At 40.0% G+C, this 19,001-nt stretch overlaps 2 protein-coding genes across 6 annotated transcripts in view; one reads left to right on the top strand and one right to left on the bottom strand.

The window, feature by feature from the left end:
• Nucleotides 1-3,908, top strand: part of FBXO25 (F-box protein 25) — a 28,423-nt gene extending 24,515 nt beyond the window's left edge. For all 4 annotated transcript variants that reach the window (XM_085217944.1, XM_085217942.1, XM_085217945.1 and 1 more), the window contains one exon: nt 2,803-3,908. In XM_085217944.1, the coding sequence (XP_085074070.1) occupies nt 2,803-2,892 (90 nt within the window). In that variant the 3' untranslated portion in view covers nt 2,893-3,908. The remainder of the gene's footprint in view (nt 1-2,802) is intronic.
• A 7,769-nt stretch (nt 3,909-11,677) lies between these two features.
• Nucleotides 11,678-19,001, bottom strand: part of TDRP (testis development related protein) — a 28,185-nt gene continuing 20,861 nt past the window's right edge. For both annotated transcript variants that reach the window (XM_085217948.1, XM_085217947.1), the window contains 2 exons: nt 17,432-17,535; nt 11,678-14,908 (listed from right to left, as the gene is read on the bottom strand). In XM_085217948.1, the coding sequence (XP_085074074.1) occupies nt 14,563-14,908; nt 17,432-17,535 (450 nt within the window). In that variant the 3' untranslated portion in view covers nt 11,678-14,562. The remainder of the gene's footprint in view (nt 14,909-17,431; nt 17,536-19,001) is intronic.

Below are 19,001 nucleotides of genomic sequence, written 5' to 3'. Positions count from 1 at the left end.
ATTTTGTGTTCACTTATGTATTTAATTTGGTATTGAAATCTGAAAGCAGTAATACAATCCTCAGAACATTCTTTTAAACCAAGGTACTAACATAGAATAAAATCCATGTGGAATGCTGTAGTTACACATACTCTTATGAAAGAGTCTCTCTGAAAAGCAGTTCTCAAGACAGGATACTCAGGACTGAGGAAGGTGACGGAGGCAATTATGATGTTTTATCAATGAAGAGATGGTGGAAATAATTACTTGGAAAAGGACTAGCTCTCAGGTTGTCATGGGAGCTTCATAATTTGCAGTCATGATTAAAATCAGAGGAAGAAAACAATTACACTTGACAGTAAACATTCTTCCTGGTGAACTCTTCTGTTAAAGCTAAAACAGAATTCTAAATTAAGCAGATACATTGAAAATCAATCTGACTTTAACACTAATGAACAATAATTAGTAAGCGTAATGTCAAGGGAAAGAGTTTTTTGGAAAGAAATGCACATGAAGGCAGGATGCTTGTGATTCTTTTCCATCCACATCACTTTGCTACTGTAGAATTACAGTTTCCATTTTTAATAACTTGAATCAGTTCCTTGCTTTTTTTTAATGGAGATTGTTATTGGATCTAAAAAAAAAAACTATACAAGTATAAATAAGCTCTAAAGAAGGATAAATCCTAACATCTTTCCCAAAAATCTCATTCTTACGATGTTCTTCTGGAAACTAGAAATTCTAGTAATAACCATGACAAGATATTGAGTGTCATTATTAGAGGAGACATTAGCAACTACCTTTGAGAATGTTTTTCTGGCATAACATTATCATGGAAGATGAGCAGAAGTAGTACTACCTTTCTCATTAGTGCCTTCCCTACATAAATTAGACTCCAGGTAGGACTGCCTGTTTCTGTTCATTTTTTTTTCCCCATTAATTGAGTGAGCAGCTGGCTCTTAAACGATACTAAAGCAAGTGTTAAAAGAAGTGGAAGGATGAGGAGATATTGCATGATATTTTTGTGTAGTCATCTATGCTTTTAATGAAAAAACACAGATAATAAATGCTTGTATGGAGCAATTTCCATTGGAAAAGCAGTGTTATTTGAAACGTATACTTGGCCTATTGCACTTTAGTGTTGCAAGTCTGTGGAAGGGAGTATGGCTTCTTTAACAAACTTATGTGAGGAAAATACTAAACAGGAAATGTTCAATTTCCAGGTTCTTCTATTAGATAAATTGTGTATCCTTTCATTTCCCATGGAAATAGAAGGAATGAAGACTTCAGTGGTCTTTGATCTCTTCAATCTAGCTTTCTTGCCCTATGTGGTAAATTTGTCGATGCTGGAAAAAGGGTAGAGAAGCCTCTTAAAACCTGGAATGACAATTAATTAAGATTTGTTTAATCTCTATCAGACTTTGAACTGTCTGGGACCACCTCATTACAATGCAATTTCATTCCTGCAGAGGGGTCCATATAAGGTGCAAAATCGAACATTGAAATTCATCATAATTCATAACTCTCGGATTATTTAAAATTTCATTGTGTTGGATTCAATTTTCCAAAATATTAAAGGAAACACAAGGTTTGAGTCTGTAATAAGAAAACCTCACTGTGAATGTTTACAAGACTGGATAGTGATAGAACAAGGGGGAATGGTCTTAAACTGAGATAGGAGGTTTAGATCAGATATTAGGAGGAAGTTTTTCACACAGAGGGTGGTGACACACACTGGAACAGGTTGCCCAAGGAGGTTGTGGACGCCCCATCCCTGGAGGCATTCAAGGCCAGGCTGGATGTGGCTCTGGGCAGCCTGGTCTGCTGGTTGGTGACTCTGCACATAGCAGGGGGGTTGGAACTAGATGATCACTGTGGTCCTTTTCAACCCAGGCCATTCTATGATTTGTCACTTCCAGTTCAAAAACTAGTAAAGAGGGAAATTGCCCTTTCAGTGTGCTACAGAACACAATCTCTAGCCCTTAAGTGATGGCTGCACCTTTCCCAGGCTGTTTTAGAAAGCTGTGGTTTAAACTGTCATACCATGGGTTGAAGCTGACCCAGCTGCTTGTGAACTCTGCCTTCCGTAGGGCAGCTCACTTCCTTTTTATTGTATGAGATTCCACATCTTCCCTTTACCCATTTTTAATGGGTTTGATTTTTGGTGTAATTTTACAAGACAGTTCCTTACTTTGCACTAATTTGTACATTTTGTCCATCTTCTTATAGCTGCCTAGGTAGAAACAGTGATTTCAGCTGGGGGAAAGATGGGAATGAAAGAGGAGAAAAATGTTGGGAAGAAAATGACAACTTCTGTTGGCCTGACCATCAAACATACTGCTCACTGTGGGGAGGTGTCTGTTGCCCTTCACTTAGAAATCAAGGACCTTGTACTTCCCTTCAAGTAGTGGTTGATTTCAGTTTTTCATTAGAGTCAGATTAAGTTCAGAAAAGTAACTAGCTCTTCAAATTGCGTTTAATGAAGTGTAACTTTTTTTTTTTTTACTCCAAGAGCTCTAACTCGGGCTGTTTTTGAAGGGAGGAGAGTGGGTTTTCCTGAAATCTGAAGCTGTCTCACAATACTACAGGCAAATGGGAAAAGCCTGTTTTCATAAGAGTTCAGTGTAAAAGGTGTGTGCATGTGTGTGTATATTATTTTTAAAGAACAGAGTTACTGAAAAAGCAAGCCTCTATCACTTTGTTTACAGTGTAAGTAGTTGCATGTTGCTATATGTGAATTTTTGCTTTCTTTTTTTTTTAATTTAAAAGAATAGAGGGATCATGGATATGAAGAGAGCTTACGTATTCTCCTTCATTTTGCAGGATTCGGGACACCCCTGCACAGCCAGTGACCCAAACACCTGCCTCACACCAGTATCTCCTCAGCATTTCATTGATCTCTTCAAGTTTTGAGATGCTCAGTAACTGTTTTCCTGTGTTGTGTTTTTTTTTTTTTTGTGAGGAGTCGGGCAGGATGTGTTATGCTATTTATGCAGTGTATTTGTTTTGTTGTGGCTCAAAGTAAGATGGGGAGCTCATCAGGCAGGTGTACTTGAAGTGGTGTTTTTCTTCAGAGAAGAGCTGAGGAGAGGACATTAAAAACTCTTTGAGAAATTTATTGATAGTTTTAATCTCAATTTTAAATCCATTTTGATGCCTTAATAACTGGTTAAAATTATGTGAGGGGAATTATGAAGATTTCATGGAGTTAAACTGTTATACTATACTGACAGGACCAAATTACTTTTGTTGTTGCTGATTCTTCTTTCTTCGGGCCGCTGTTTTCAAAACACTTCCATATAATTTCACCACTATAAAAAATAGGCTAATAATTCCCTTGGACTCAAACCAGTTACCAACAAGGCATTAATCATTGTGAGCTAGTGAATAAAATGTAGCTGTTGATGGACATATAAATAGAGGAAATTGACCAATTTTTATATATATGTTATGCAAAAATATTTATTTTCCTAAGAGGACTTTATTAAATATGTAACCTATCTCAGCATACTCCATAACTGAAAACAGAGATGGGGCTACTGGAAAGTGACTTCTGTACTTGTTGCTACAGCTTTCCTTTATACTGCTCAGTATGTCTACAAATGCAACTGCATTAATTCATCTTCTAAGAAGAAGACAGCATTACTGGAATTTAATGGCAATGGAGTTGCCTGTTTCTAGACTATGGCAGGACACAGTGTGACAAACTGAGGCACTAACTTGACTTTGCAAGCTGTGGGAAATCCTGGAAGCTAGTCTGAGCAGGAGCACCTTCTGCTAGGTTAATCAGGAAATAAATTCCCCAGGAAGCTATCTTATTCTAATCTGCAAAAGGAATTGCCAAGCTTAAAGAGGTACAGGAAAAAAATTGCAGGAATTTTGATTTTCTTGATGAAATTTAACCAATAAAAATAATGTACAAAACTTGCTCTATTCTGCAGTTCCTTGTTCTGAATCTAGTTTTGCACAGTGTAATAAATCATGTTTTTTATTACTCCTTCAAATCTGTCTTGCATAGAAATGAACCCATTTGAATTTTATAATAAGACTTTTCTATAGCCTGCTCTTGGTAGTAATTGGTAATGAAATGAGAAAAATGCAAGTAGTTCAAGTACCATTGCTTTCCAGTAAAGACAGTATCAGCATTTGTTTGTCTAATGGGACAGATAGATTGTTATTAGGCTGTGCAAGAAGAAGAGAATACTTATTTCCTTGGAAGATAGTTTTATTCACTAAAATTTCAATCATTTACCACTCTTATCTACTGAGTTTGCTGATTTTTAACACAGGGATTTGTAGTTTATTTTCTTCCTATTAAGCTGTTTGCTGTGGTTATTGTAACTTTAAATTGTGGAGCTGTGCCATACATTCATAAGAGTGCTGCAAGCCTTGCAGCTGTTCAACCTGCCAAGGAAGCTGCAGCTCCTATTTGCTCTTACAAATTGCTTTCCTGCTTATGGGAGTACGTGTACCCTTGCAGGGGTTGGTGACTGCTATTCATCAATCATTTCTTTTAAGATGGTTAAGGTTTTACTACTCTTTGTGGACTTTCCTGTAAATACTTACACAACCACTAACTGCTCACAAGAAAGGTCCTAACTCAGTGCTGAGCTCTCCATCTAGCGTGCCTGTTGATGATCTCTAATCAAGCACCACCAATGACGGAATGCTACCTCTAAAGGAAGCTGAAGATGCCAGGGGTGTGTGAGAATTGCTGACTGGCTGAGGCTGACAGGGTCTGTCTGGTCTAGAGCAGGGTGTCCAGACCACATCCAGGATCTTTGGGAGATCTCCAAGGAGGAAACTTCACAGCTGCTGAGCAGCCTGTGCCAGAGCTCTGTTGCTGTTTGAAGTGCTCCTGGTGTTTAGACAGAACCTCCTGTGGTCCAGTTTGCGCTTTTTACCTCTTGCTCTGGGCATCACTGCTGGAAAGAGCCTGACTCCATCTCTGCACACAAATAACAGAACAATGTACAGAAAGATGCTTCAGTCTCTCTATAATCTTTGTCTCTCCTTGTTGGCCTCTTTCCAGTACGTCCGTGTTTCTCTTGTACCGAGGAGCCCAGCACTGGACCCAGCAGTTAGGATCACCATGCTCCTGCAACTTAGCCTGATGGAGCCGGGGTCAAGTTAGCCTTCCATGAAGTGCCTCAGCTCCAAAAGCCTGTAACATGGCTTTTCAAACTTCCTTTTTTTTTTTTTTAATTTATTTGCTACCCTCAGAAAATGGGGATGTGCAGACATCTCAGGAGAAGCATTTAAGGGCAGGGCTGTTACTTTTACTTTCTACTCTTATACAGAGAAGATGTTGAGGGCAGAGTCATATTGTCAGCAGCATTAAAAGCTTTTAACACAGCAAAACCGAGCTTTGGAACCAGTTCTACAATCTACTTAAATATTTAGTGAGCTATTTCTTAGACATAAAAGCTTTGTTCGTAAAAACCCTTCAAGTTTCACACAATTGGTTATAAATCATTCAGAATCCCATATGTGGAAGTTCTGTAGCCCAAATGTAACAAACCAAGTTCTGCACAACTTCTTAAATAGATGGGGAAACACAGTGCCTAAGAAGGGACTCCACAATGGCTAAAGATCAAACAGGATGCAAAGCCCAGCAGCAAGAAAGACTGAAAACAGTCTCAGGTGCTTAGATTTTGTTCAGAGAGAGACTTCTCTCCAGCAAGGCCAAGCATATAAACCTTGTCCTGGGAGCTTGCCTCCTGCATGCTTACATGAAAAAGTTGAAGAGGCGAGCTCACTTCTCTTTTAGTACATGAGAGTTCCTATTTTACCTCAACTCTTCATAGCTAAAACATTATTTTTTCAGATGCTTTGGCCTGGAAGTTGCATTTGAGCTGTGCCAGCAGAACACATCAATGCCATGTTCCGCAGCACTCTGTTCAGCATCAGGCAGGGTGGGCTCTGCAGGGACCACTCCCTACCTTGCCTGGGCCTGAGCTGTCCCACTCACCCTCCCTGGCCTTGTCCCAGGGCAGCACACACACAGCTGCAGAGCCAGCCAGTTTGGGGCACTGAGCCGGTGAGAAATCACTGCTTTTTGGGATAATGTTGATGGAACCGCCCTTCCCCAGGCTTTTCTGCTGAACCTACCCCACTTGCAGAGAATAATTCATTTTCTCCAGTCCGCACTCAATTACTGGAAGGGTCACAGCACCATGTGTCACTAAGGGAAGGGGCTGAGGGACCACTCTTTTCCCCTCTGGGTGCTGGCCTTCATATCCACTTAAAGCAGGAAATTCAATATAAAGATATCAGCATTAAAGAAAGTAAAACAATACCTAATGCTTGGAACTAGTTGCTAAATTACAGCTCGGAATATTCAGGTATTAGCTAGCTATGCTATTGGCTTTTGCCCACTGTGCTTTCAGCTGCAAGGTCCAGGTCCTGCTCCTCAGAAGATGGGAATGTAAATCCTACCCTTCTGCAAATTTCAGCAGGAGAAAGGTGACCTTCACAGCTTTTAGCACTGTACCTGAGGAGAGGAAGGGTTCAGAACGTGGCAGAGGTCAGTACCACTAAGCCAGGGCTACCTTTGATTCTCATAGCCCGTTCCCTTTCAGGCACTAAGTTGATAGTGCTTACATCCTGCAGGTTTATGTGCCCATTCCTCTGCAACTATGAATAAAACACGTTCAGCTTTTTACTTGCTGTACTTGATGGGTAGTCACTGTGCCTTCAGCTCAAAGCCTTTCATTGATTTCCAGGGTATATACAAAGAGCTGCTACTTAATTCTAAGTTTACTTAAATACTTCAATTTTCAGATGTGCTTTCCACCTGAGGGCTGTTTTTCTATAGTTTATAACAAAGTAATAAAGGAAGAATAATTTCACTTGCTAAAGCCTGAGGCACTTCCTTCCCTCCAGACAAGGTGCAGTTCTCCTTAGACCATTTACAACCAGAGACTTTTCAAGCTGTAAATCTGTATTCCATTTTTTAACTTGACAGTATTCTTTTAAAAGTTTCCTAATTTATCAAAATAATATTTTGACAAAGGTCCCTAAAAACAGATATGCTTCAATATAATGCCAAAGTTCTAAAGTTGTGTGTAGCTGCTTATCAATACTTACAAATATCTGAAGGGTGTGAGCCAAATGCATGAAGCCAGACTATTTTTTTTTTACGGTGCCAAGCAAGAAGACGGGGCAATGGCCATGAACTGGAACACAGGAAGTTTCATCTGAACATGAGAAAGAACTCCTTCACTGTGAGCGTGACGGGGCAGTGGAACAGACTGCCCGGAGAGGTGGTGGAGTCTCCTTCTCGTGAGATATTCAAGACCTGCCTGGATGCCTACCTGTAAAACCTGCTGGAGGAAACCTGCTTTAGCAGGGAGTTGGACTCAATGATCTCCAGAGGACCCTTTCAACCATTTCTGTGATTCTGACTGCAGAGCACCATTCTGGGAGCAGGAGGGGAAGCCAGGCACAGAGCTATCAATTCCAAACAAGCCAAGTCCCAAGTAACACTTCCAAGATTGCCAGGTATACAGGTTGAAAGGCAATAGAACACAAGAAGAGCAGCAAAGTTGACCACCAGCCTATAATTCTTCCACTAAGGGAAACAAAAAAATATCCAGACATTAGTGAGGAATCATCAAAATCATGTGAGACAGCAAAAAAACATAAAGACAAATGCTGAAAGCCATCCTAATCAATAGATTACGAGCACACACTGACCAAAAGTTAAATTAATGAGAAATTAGTCGTGGGGAAAGTTCACTTGGACTACAACAAAGAGACAAAAATCAGAAAATGTCCCGCGCTTACTGAAATATTCAAAGGGAATTTAATCACTGAGAGCTAAGCAGAGTCACAGGCTGGCTGAGGTTGGCGGGGCTCTCTGGATCCACCTGGCCCAAATCCTGCTCAAGCAGAAACACCCAGAGCAGGTGCCCAGCACCACGTCCAGTTTCTGAAGCTCTCCTGTATTCCAGTTTGTTGCCCACTGCCTTTTGTCTTTGACACTGGACACAACTATAAGGAGCCTGGTTCCATCCTCTTTGCACTCTCCCCTATGGGCATTGATGGGATGCCCGGAGCCTCCTCTCCTCTGGGCTGAACAGTCCCAGCTCTCCCAGCCTCTCCCCATAGCACTCCAGTTCCCTGATCATCTTGGTAGCACTCTGTTGGACAAATTAAGTCTCATCTATAGAAATGGTAATGCAATGCAGATTGAATCTGGAGAAGTTCTTGCCATGGGTTATGTAGCACTAATCTTCAAGGCATCTCCACCCCTGAAAAGATAGCCAAGACACCAAGACCTACATCTTGTACCTGTGCACAGGGGACTCCCTTCCCAACTGGTCACCGTAGCCAAGGATTGTGCTGTTTAATGGGAAAACCAAGGAAAAAAATAATGCCAGAAGACCACCCCCGTCCCCACTGCAGCTCCCACTGCGGAGCTGGGAGCTCAGCTCCTGCGGCATAACCTCATGGCCAGCCACTTTGGCTCAGCAGGCAGTAGCATGAGAGCCATGCTGCACAGACATGGCAGAACACATCAGGAAACACGAGACAGCCGTGGCTTATCTTCTTGTTCTAAAAACCCACAGGTGATATTTTCTTTTCCCTCCACCCAGCAGTGATTCATGAGAATTTCTTCAGCTGTGCCAACAGACACACAAAGGATAACAGGCACCACAGGGCCCAACTCCTGTTAAACCTCAGTAAAGACTTGTGACTACACAAAGGACTTTAGATATATATGTCATACAATAGAATTAGTTGTACCTTAGTCAAGCAATGGTATGTTTAAAAATTGAATAAAAATTAAAATAAAATCACTAATTTTCCAATGAATCCTACGTAAAGCATAACTGCATCTGCAGTATGACTTCTGGCAGTTTTGGATATTTTGTGTTTCATCCTATGAAACAATAGTTTATTTCCTAATGGGAAGTGATGCTTGATTTGTTTTCCTTTGTTTGTCCTGTCAAATGTTGGCTGCCAAGTTTCTGCCCAAATGTTCAAAAGATAAACTGTTTACAGGCATTCAACTTGAGGGCAAGTCTGCTACAAATGGGTGTCTGTCAGGAGAGAAGCAGCAGCGGAGCTCTTTGCACAATCACAGGGGTCTTGGCATGTGTGACAAAGAAAGCCTGAGTTGCTAGTAAGGGACAAGTACAAAAACAAAGCAAGGAATAGTTAATATTATCCTGCACACATATTTGGACTCCGCATAAACAAGACTCCCTTCCTTTCTCCAGAAAAGACATTTTCCTCTGTCTTTCCAATACCAGGAGCGTTTAGCAGTGTAATCCTGGTGAGAACTGCAAGTCTCTGAGGCAAACAAGATGTTCAAAATAATACATTGGAGGTTTTCACAGGAGGATAAGAGAAGCTGAAAACCATCGCTAACTGAAAGGATCGATTCTGTTTCAAATCTGAACTTTTCTACTATACAACCCCAAATAATTACAACAGCCAATTCTCTGAGAAAAGTATTCAACCTCAGCTGCTCGGTCAGCATTCTCGACACGATGTGTTAGAGGTACCAGCAAGCAAAATACCACCATTATTTTCTGCAGTGGACAAACGAGTCTTGCAGAACACAGACACTCATTTCTCTCTGCAAAGAGTAATGCTTTTGTATTTTTTTCTTCCCCTCCAATTGAAAGCTCATATTTCAAAATGCATTACTAAGCTTTCGTTAGTGTTATTTAGTTCTGTGGAGCACAAGAATTTCAAGTGCTAGCCAAGCTTTCACCTGATGTAATGCACTTGAAAAGAATATAGTAGCTTTCTAGAAGCTCTAAGTAAACACTGAAAACAGAATTTTCTTCTCAAATACAGCACAAGTATTCCTTTAGTCAGTATCAGCAGTAAAAAGTTGTAAATATCTTATGGAAAACTTTCCTTATGCTTCATTTCCTGTTGTATATTTCATATCATTCTCTATTAATACTGTTTTCATCCCTACTTCATTTTTTTCTTTAAACTCTTCATTGCTTTGCAGCAACTGAAGCAGCACCTTTTTTTCAGTGTTACTGTGCTGACAGCGGCCACAATAAATGCAACTCTGTTTTTTCAATTCTACATCTTTGCATGGTCAGCCTGTCTGCTCCACTCCATGTCTTGTATGGCACATAGCACTCACGTTGCAAGAATACATTTTTTAAGAGAGACAGACAAACTAACAATAAAAGCCTTCGCAAACGACCACCAGTGACTAAGCCTTTTAAGAACTTATTTTTCATCTTGACAGAGCTGGTTTTGTTTCCCAGGCACTTACACGCACATCAGAATCCAACCAGCAGGCATTCAGGCATAAATAAAAATTAAATGAGAATTGTTTAGATGTAAAAAAAAAAATAAAATCTCAAGTCCATTCATCTGACTTTCTTTACAGAGATAGGACAGAGAACTGTCAGCTGATGTTCATGTACATGAACAGGCACTACAGAACATTTTGGAAGCTGAGAAAGCTGCCAGGCAGAATTCACCAGGGCTGTGTTAACAGAATTTGGCAGCTTCCTTGTCCCACCACAGCCTGGAACACGTACATCTTTTTCTGAGCTCCCACAAGAAGGCAGCTGCAGGTACTAATGGGTAATGTTGGATAAGCACTGGAACAGGTTGCCCAAGGAGGTTGTGGATGCCCCATCCCTGGAGGCATTCAAGGCCAGGCTGGATGTGGCTCTGGGCAGCCTGGTCTGGTGGATGGTGACCCTGCACATAGCAGGGGGGTTGAAACTACATGAATATTGTGGTCCTTTTCAACCCAGGCCATTCTGTGCTTCTATGATCCTTCTCCTCCCTCTCCCTGCCCAAACAGGCAGTTGACCTACCTGAATACTGAGGTATCTCTATGGAAGAATTTTATTCCCCAAGAATGCAATCTGAATGAATAAAATCATCTCTTTCAGCTAATTCATCCACGTTGGTAAGAAGCGACAGGACAAGAGGTAATGGCCTTAAGTTGCGCCAGAGCAGCTTCAGGTTGGAGCTTAGGAAAGATTTCTTCTCAGAAAGAGTGGTGATGCACTGGCACAGGGTGCCCAGGGAGATGGTAGAATCGCTGTCCCTGGAGGTGTGGAGGTGTTCAAGAAATGTGGACATGTGGCACTGAGGGCCATGGTTAGTGGGCATGGTGGGGATGGGCTGGTGGTTGGACTAGATGGACTTTTCCAGCCTTAATGATTCTGTGACTCTATAAGCACTTTGCTTCAACAATCTCTGCTAAGTTTAGATGACCCAAAGTTTATAAACTGGACTGGAAGAACAAGAAGTTGACAACAGGCTTTCTGTACCTGCTGCAGAGCTGTATTTAACTTTTGTCACAGTGTAGGACGTCTGGGTCTCACCTCATTATAAAGCCAGCATACGCACAAGCACTCTGGGTCCTCTGGTTTACAAGTAGATAGTGAAATATTTAGGAAAAATCCAGCTCTGCCCAAGCTTTCATAACAACCAGTAAAATAAAATAAAAAAAAAGAGTCTTTTAAACCAATAAATACAGTTAAGCAAAATGTTTTCTTTTTGTCAGAACTACTGAATTCTTCCCAGTGTGAAACCAATCGGTGACGCTTTAAATGCAGGATGCTGTAGCTTTTAAAATGGGATGACTCACTGGTTTACACAAAGGTAGCTGTTCCTTCCTTGGTCACATCCTACAGCAACGTAACTTACATCCACGCAGATGGCAACAAAATGGAAGAAAAGATCAAAGAGTAAGGCATTTCAGTTCAAACTAAATCTTTATTCATATGGAAAATACTATTTTTCTTTCTGCAAATGATGCTAATAAATAAAAATACTCCAAAAACTTTGCTTAGAGTTAAGTGACTACTTACAGCCACACAAAGCTTTTAATTCCCGTTAAAACCACGCCAACAATCATGCAGATTGGCTACGAGAAAGCAATATAAACTATATTTTATTTTGTGCAATCTTATTATACAATCTCAATGCTATCTTCTTCTAAACCATTTCACGTAGATTGAAATGCAATTTCAAAACAAATATTAAGGGACATATTCTACACTTATTCCACATATGGAGCCGTGTATAGTTCAAGCCCATAAATGTAAATGTAGTTAAGCATCTAAAGAAGGTAAAAGAAAAGAGGACCTCGTTCTGAGAATTCAGACAAGTTTAAAAACACAAGAAAAGAAAAGCTCACACCAGTGAGTTCTCAAGACAAATAACATTATCAAATCATAACAATAAATTATATTAAACTTAATAATGTTCATCCTTAAAACATTTTTTTTTTCTGAGGAAATATCACTCAGAAAGCACACCAAACCTTCCATCAATAAGTCATACCTTAAGTTTACACATCTCGATTTCCCACTCAGATAAATTTTGTTTTCTCCAGACTTCAGCTTCACGAGCATAGTCCTTATCATAACTTTAAAAACAAATCAAAATATTTTGCAGTTAAGCTGTGCATCAAACAAACACATCATCAAGGTGAGAAACAGGCACTTGACAGTATAATGTGCAAGGCAAAATCTTTACTGGACACAGTATAAATAGTTTCTTCGGGAGGGAAATTAAAAGCTCTCAGCTCACCTTGGAGAGTGAAATCCCAAGGGCTGCCAGCAGATCTCCTTCTGGTCTTTTAGGTCAGCACCAACAACCAAACTAAACACCAGCTCACGCCTTTGGCTTAGAGGGTATTCCATTAACTATAAAATGCAGCATACTTTACCCCAGAACCCTAACGCTTTCCTATAATTAACCTCAGCATATGCACTTGCCAAAGGCAAACACTGAGCTTATTCACAGACTAAATAACTCAATATAAATGCTAACTCTTTCTCCTCTGTATTTTTTAATATATAATGCCAATTTATAATACATTTGCCAGTTACAAGATCCTGTTTTGTAGCACAAAACACTGATGTTCTTCTATACAAAATTAAGAGCAATATCTTTTAACATCCTATTAAACTCAACCAAAAAAAAAAAAAAAAAGACAAAAATCCTTTTTGCTACGTCTCTCCAGGCACACCTCAACAGGAAACTCCAAAGAACACCTATGCAGGAACCATAAGCCAGAAAACTGTTAGATGAATTGGAAGAGTGAGGAGAAAGAGAGCACTAAGAAAGGAATGATGTGGCAGTAAGAGAAAAAAGGTACAAGCTTAGAAGAAAACTGCATGCATCCCTTTTCATAAGCATAAGCTTCTTGCAAAAATATGTTTACAGGATATCTATTAAATATAAAGATATACATTTCCTTGTGAAAATGCTGATTTTCTCTCAAATACTAATCTGATCTTCCTATTGTACTGGTCACGTTGCTAGGCAGTCAACACAGGTTTTCAGTTCAGTTATATCAGTTTTACAAACAGGACAGAAGAGGCTTCTGTTCACGTCTGCCATGAAACTTTTGGTTTGTTTTCCATGGATGTTAAAAGTATTTATATAGGTCATAGAAATGAAATGGAAACCAACTTTGGATCTGACATTGGCTGCACTGCTGATGAAGAGACAATATGCTAGAAAGAGGCACTTTAAGTATTCTATGTACATTTCAAATCTCCAGTTTAACACTTTGCACTCTTTTACCAAAACTGAAAGTATCAGTAGCAAGTAAGACAGAGCTTTGTAACAAAAATGCTTCAGAAACCGTGTGCATGCACAGCCTTGTAATGGCTCAGTTGTCTTGCCAGTCTATTTCAATCACTGCTTATGGAGGGAAGGATGAGGGGCAATCAACAAATGTACAAAACAAAGTTGCCTGCAGAACAGGGACCAGCTACTGTAAAAAGGAAATCATTTATCCTTCCATAAGAAACGACTTATCCACAGATTCAGGACTATACATACTGAATACGGAGATCTTACACTCTACCCACTGCTGCTTTCCAAATTTACAGTCATTTCTATTTTTGGCATGACATGCATCTTAAAAACTGACAAGTTCAGCTTTGTCAAACAACATTCAGTACAAAAAGCTCTGGAAGACCCATTTGACCTGACTACTGGTGAAGTTCCCGTGACTGAACAAATTACACTGGAGTCATATTTTCCCATTTCACACAAAGTACATTGTGACAGTTGAGCATCTTCTGTGCACAAGCTGAAGCACATGCTGAGGCTGAAGATTTGGAAAACAGTCTACTAAGTATAAGCATTCTTCCTGCAAGCTACACATCAGTATTCTTATTTTAAAAAGGGACAGCATCAAAACTAAAATTTTGAGTGACCCTCAAATACCAGGAAAAAAAAAAAAAACAGGACCTCAAGCTAGTGGAAGTTCCTACGTAAGGCAGTCAAATTTACAACCAGTGTATACATTCACTAAGGAGTTACTCTTTTTTTTTTTTTTTTTTTTGGTAAAACCAACAATCAAACAAACCACAGAGTCTGAATGTGAAATATAGGCACAAAATAGATTCTCTACTTTTTTTTTTTAGTGTGGAAAACATAGCTATTTAACAATGTAATAAGAAAATTTACTATCAGGTGAGCAAAAATTTGTAACAATCAGAATAAAACAAAGTACTGTATAAAGGTGCAATATTGAGCAGATTTGATTTTGGTTTAAACATACAAGTAAATCATGGAACCTTTCTCTTCTTACCTACAAAGTATTTCACATCACCAGCATCATTCCAGTTCTTCCCAGTTGTCAGTAAGGTTACCTTTGCTCTGACGTCTAATACTAACCAGCTTCCCAGCTGATTTGATACTCCACCTGGAACTGTTTCCTGAGCTGGCCAGGTTCGTGTACTTTGTGGAGCCTTTGGTTTCATCCTCCCAGCCTGACCAGGCTGAATAGTCACTTAAAGCAGTTGCTGCATCACTGGCAGAATCAGCAGCAGTAATCTGTGGTGGTTCCCAGCCCTCAATCTCATCTGGTTTCCTAGACTGGACGTTCTGCTTTATCACCAAACTGTCCCAAAAACCCGGCTTCTTTTCTGACTTCATCTCTTCCTTTAATTTTAGGTTTGTTCTAGAAAATAACAATGATTAGGTGATTAATTTCTTCATTTAACAATGCACTTAACAGTTATTAATAACATTCAATTAAATAATTATGTTTTATAGGAGTGAATGCTTTTATTCAACAGAACCGAAGCACCTTGAATGTTACCCAAAGCTAGCTCTGCATCTTCACTAAAAAGTCAGATGCTGTTCTATGACAGCACATCCATCATTGTCATCTTCAGGAAAAATACCTTCCTATAGGTATAAGGCTAAGCACAGTAGACTCTTGCAGTGGGAAAACAGATCTGGACTGAGTATTTATGATAATAGAATTAGAATAGATAATAGAATGACAATTTATGATAATAGAATTCCCCACTCTGAACACATGAGCACAGGCCTTATGAGGTGTGGCTGAGGGAACTGGGACTGTTCAGTCTGGAGATGAGGAGGCTCAGGGGCGACCTCATCACTCTCCAGAACTACCGAAAAGGAGGTTGTGGTGAGGTGGGGATCGGCCTCTTCTCCCATGTAACTAGCGATAGGACTGGAGGGAATGGCCTCAAGTTGTGCCAGGGGGCATTCAGGTTGGTTATTAGGAAAAGAGGGTCAGGTGCTGGAATGGGCTGCCCAGGGGTGGTTGAGTCATCGCCCCACGAGGTGTTCAAGAAACGCTTGGATGTTGTTGTGAGCGACATGATTGAGGGGGGAAATACTGGTGGTAGGTGGACGGCTGGACTGGATGATTTTGGAGGTCTTTCCCAACCTTGGTGATTCTATGGTTCTATGAATTTGAAGTGCCTCTGGAAATGTATGGAAATATATTATATCCTAAAATATTTTAAGTACAGTATTAGGACTTTATAGAGACCAGTACTTTTTTTTTTTTTTTCCTCAAATATATGCACAGTAGTTTGAAAACAGCTGTTTCATTTTTCTGAGAAGAAATTCCAAAGTTCCCCTCCCAAAAATGAGAAAAAACAACCTTTGTGTGTAATACATACAAATAGTCTCTCTTTCAGAGACATTTAAACGGCTACTTATGCTAATACATTTCTTATCTCATATTAAGAATTATTATTTTGTATATGCAGTGAGTAGCATTTAATGTACAAAAGGCACAAAATGTCAAATGTTTATGAGTAAGTTTATGTACAAGGTTATAGGTGTAACCAAAAAACAGAACACAAAAGGCTGAATACTGGTGGTGAAACACACAATCTTCATGGTTCAACAAGCGAAGAATACTGAAAGCAGTAGCTACTACTAGCATACAAATTAGCCACAAATAAAACACCCACTGAAATACTATGAATATTTCTATTAAAAGATTTTTTTTCCATGAACAAAAGCTTAGCTTAAGGAGTTCAATGCTATCATATTTTAGTGGAAGCAACAGAACCAATACCTTTAAAAGGGCTTTTCCTTCAGTGAACTTAACATTTGCAGAATTGTCACCTTGTTAAGACCAGGCACAGACCCCAATCACTATACTTATATTTTGTGCCTACAGCACTTGAAAAGTTGTGCTTTCTTAAAAGTTACATAGAAGTCGTGGCATATGCTTATAGGAAAACACTCCCAAACATAAAATACATGCATGTAGTAATAATCATAGGGCACTAAAAACCTCCTTTCATATTTACTGTAACACAGTCTTCATACTGTCTCCACTCTCTTCACTGGTTTATTTCATTTCTACTTTCTGCATAAAGTGCATAGGGTCCTTGAAGCAACCTTAGTATCTTAATACCAAGAAGACTGTACAGAAACTAGAGCTGGGAACTTTTACTGAACAGGCTCAAAATGACATGGAAATATATGTATTTTAAATATGTGTATATGTATACACACACGTATGCATTTACTGAAATGCATCTTTTTCAATGCCAACTGGAAACAAAACATACAATGACAGGTCTTAGCAAAACCTTTTTCTGTGGCTGGAACTGATGAGTGGCACACTTCTTCCTGTTTATGACCAACGTGATCAGGCAATGTATGGAGGTAAACTCTACATGTGCTGTAATAGCAAAACAGTCAGCCCTGGGAAGAGGTCTGTCTGTTCAGACAAAGGCTGCAGCCACAGCACGGTACAGAACTGCCCTGTGAGCATTTCAGCTCCAAAAGGGAAGATCTGCAGAACCTGACACAGCTACATCACTTGGCCTTTTCAGGTGCAGACAAGACTTCAAAAAAAGGAAGTAAAGCATGTTAAAGAAGCTAAGCTCAAGTGCAAATTAATCAGTAAGAGAAAAGAGGTCACAGATGACTCTTACTCAGAAACCTTTACATAGCTGAATTCCCTCTTCTTCCTGACATGCCTAAATAGGTTATCAGCAGTACATCCTTTCCTAGCACAGCATGCTTTACGAGTGTTTAACTTACAATGAATAGTTCTGAAATGCACATAAACCTTTCTCTGTGATTTAACTTCCAGGAGCTGAACACTACTGCTTTTCAGCCTCTTCCTTCAATGTTTTGCAGAGCTATTTTCTGTTCCAGTTTGTGTATTTTTACAGCAGATAGAACAATCAGATTAACTCACCCTTTGGATTTTGGAGACTTGCATCCGGCCAGCAATTGCTGTTCATCATCTTTATTGAACATAGATGTCACTTCCTTCCAACCCCGGAAACTTGCACCTTGAACCTATGCAAAGAAGTAAACATACTCATAAATGTGCATTACAGAATTTAAGCAGAGTGCGTGCCAGCTCTGACTGCTTGGGTGGCTGATGGGTAGCCACAGTCCCACTTCTCTCGTGCCATGCAGCTGGGAGCACGGAGGCTGTTCCCTTTCCTTTTGAAAAAGACTAGATTGGGTGACTGCAGACAGAGCTGTTTCCTGCTGACTAAAGAGTACAAAACCTTGCTGGTCTGCAGGAGCTGAGAAATGATGTTGAAGAGTGCAGCTGGGCTCCTGGGTGCTCTCCTGCAGCCAAGAGCTGCTGGCTGCACGTTCATCTATCATACATAAGAAGGGTGACATAGGGAACCTAGGCATGGGAAATCTAGGCAGCTGAGCAAACACTTTAAGGGGTTTCAGTAGACAAAACTGAAATGAACAGTCATTGCTAGAAGTGGCCACAACAGGCAGGACAGCTAGCTGAATCATGAAACTCTTTAAATTTTACCTGCTTTGCACAATTGTTCCTGTTTTTAAACTCACCCAGACTACATCTTATGGCCTTGCAAACAGAAGGGGGTGGCACATGTGTTGGTTCAGCAGTGAGATGTGACACAGGCACCACTGGGTGCATGACAGTGTGCTCTCTACATTTATGCCATAAGTTTAACCATTCCAGCAAAAAGATTTCCAACAATATTAAGGGTTTAAATCCCTCTCCCTTAAAGAAAAAGTTACTGCTTGTTTTTCTTTTCATAATACGTTTAGTGACTATAAAATGCAAACACACACGCCTAACAGAACATAGAAGTTGCCTGTCATTTCTTGCAGAGTCTAGTAAGAATGGCACAGTCTATTACTGATAACCTGATTACATTGAAAATACAACAATACATTATGAAATACATAAACAATCAAAAGAAAATTGTAGTGTCAATATAAGTGAAGGCTAATTCATCACCTATTATTACGCTTTGTTCTTTCTGCAGAACTCACTGGTACAAATTAGTAAAAATTTGACATTTTAAGCAATTACAGATGATAGCTGGTATGCCCACATAGGTGTTAAAAGATGCATGAGAATATCACCTATGAATTGAGTGCAGATCAAGTAGGAAAACACAAATACTGCCAACATCCCTGCTTGCAGAAACCCACAACTTCCACAGTTTAGGAGAGTCAGTGCCCTTCCTGCTGTATGTCAGAGATGAAATATTTCCATCTCTTGCTCTCCTGTCCATCTGTGCTTCTTACCCACCTCCATACTCCCTCCTGAACAATCCCAGATACTAAGGGCCAGCAGACAGAGCAGGCCACTTGAGGATTACCAGGAAGGTTTCACCTAGACTTTCTGTCCACTCCATTTCATTTTGCTGGGATTCAAACAAGGATGCAGATTTAAGCACAGCTCAGGGGACCTCTGAAGAGAGAAGGCTGAGCAAGAAGGGGACAGATTCTTCAGCAAGGTCTGTGGTGAAAGAACAAGGGGA

The sequence above is a fragment of the Meleagris gallopavo genome, chromosome 2 (assembly GCF_905368555.1).
Source record: "Meleagris gallopavo chromosome 2, MGAL_WU_HG_1.1, whole genome shotgun sequence".
In the NCBI taxonomy this organism is placed as follows: domain Eukaryota; kingdom Metazoa; phylum Chordata; class Aves; order Galliformes; family Phasianidae; genus Meleagris; species Meleagris gallopavo.
Note: the sequence above shows the minus strand (reverse complement) of the source record. Positions and strands in the feature narration are given on the sequence as shown.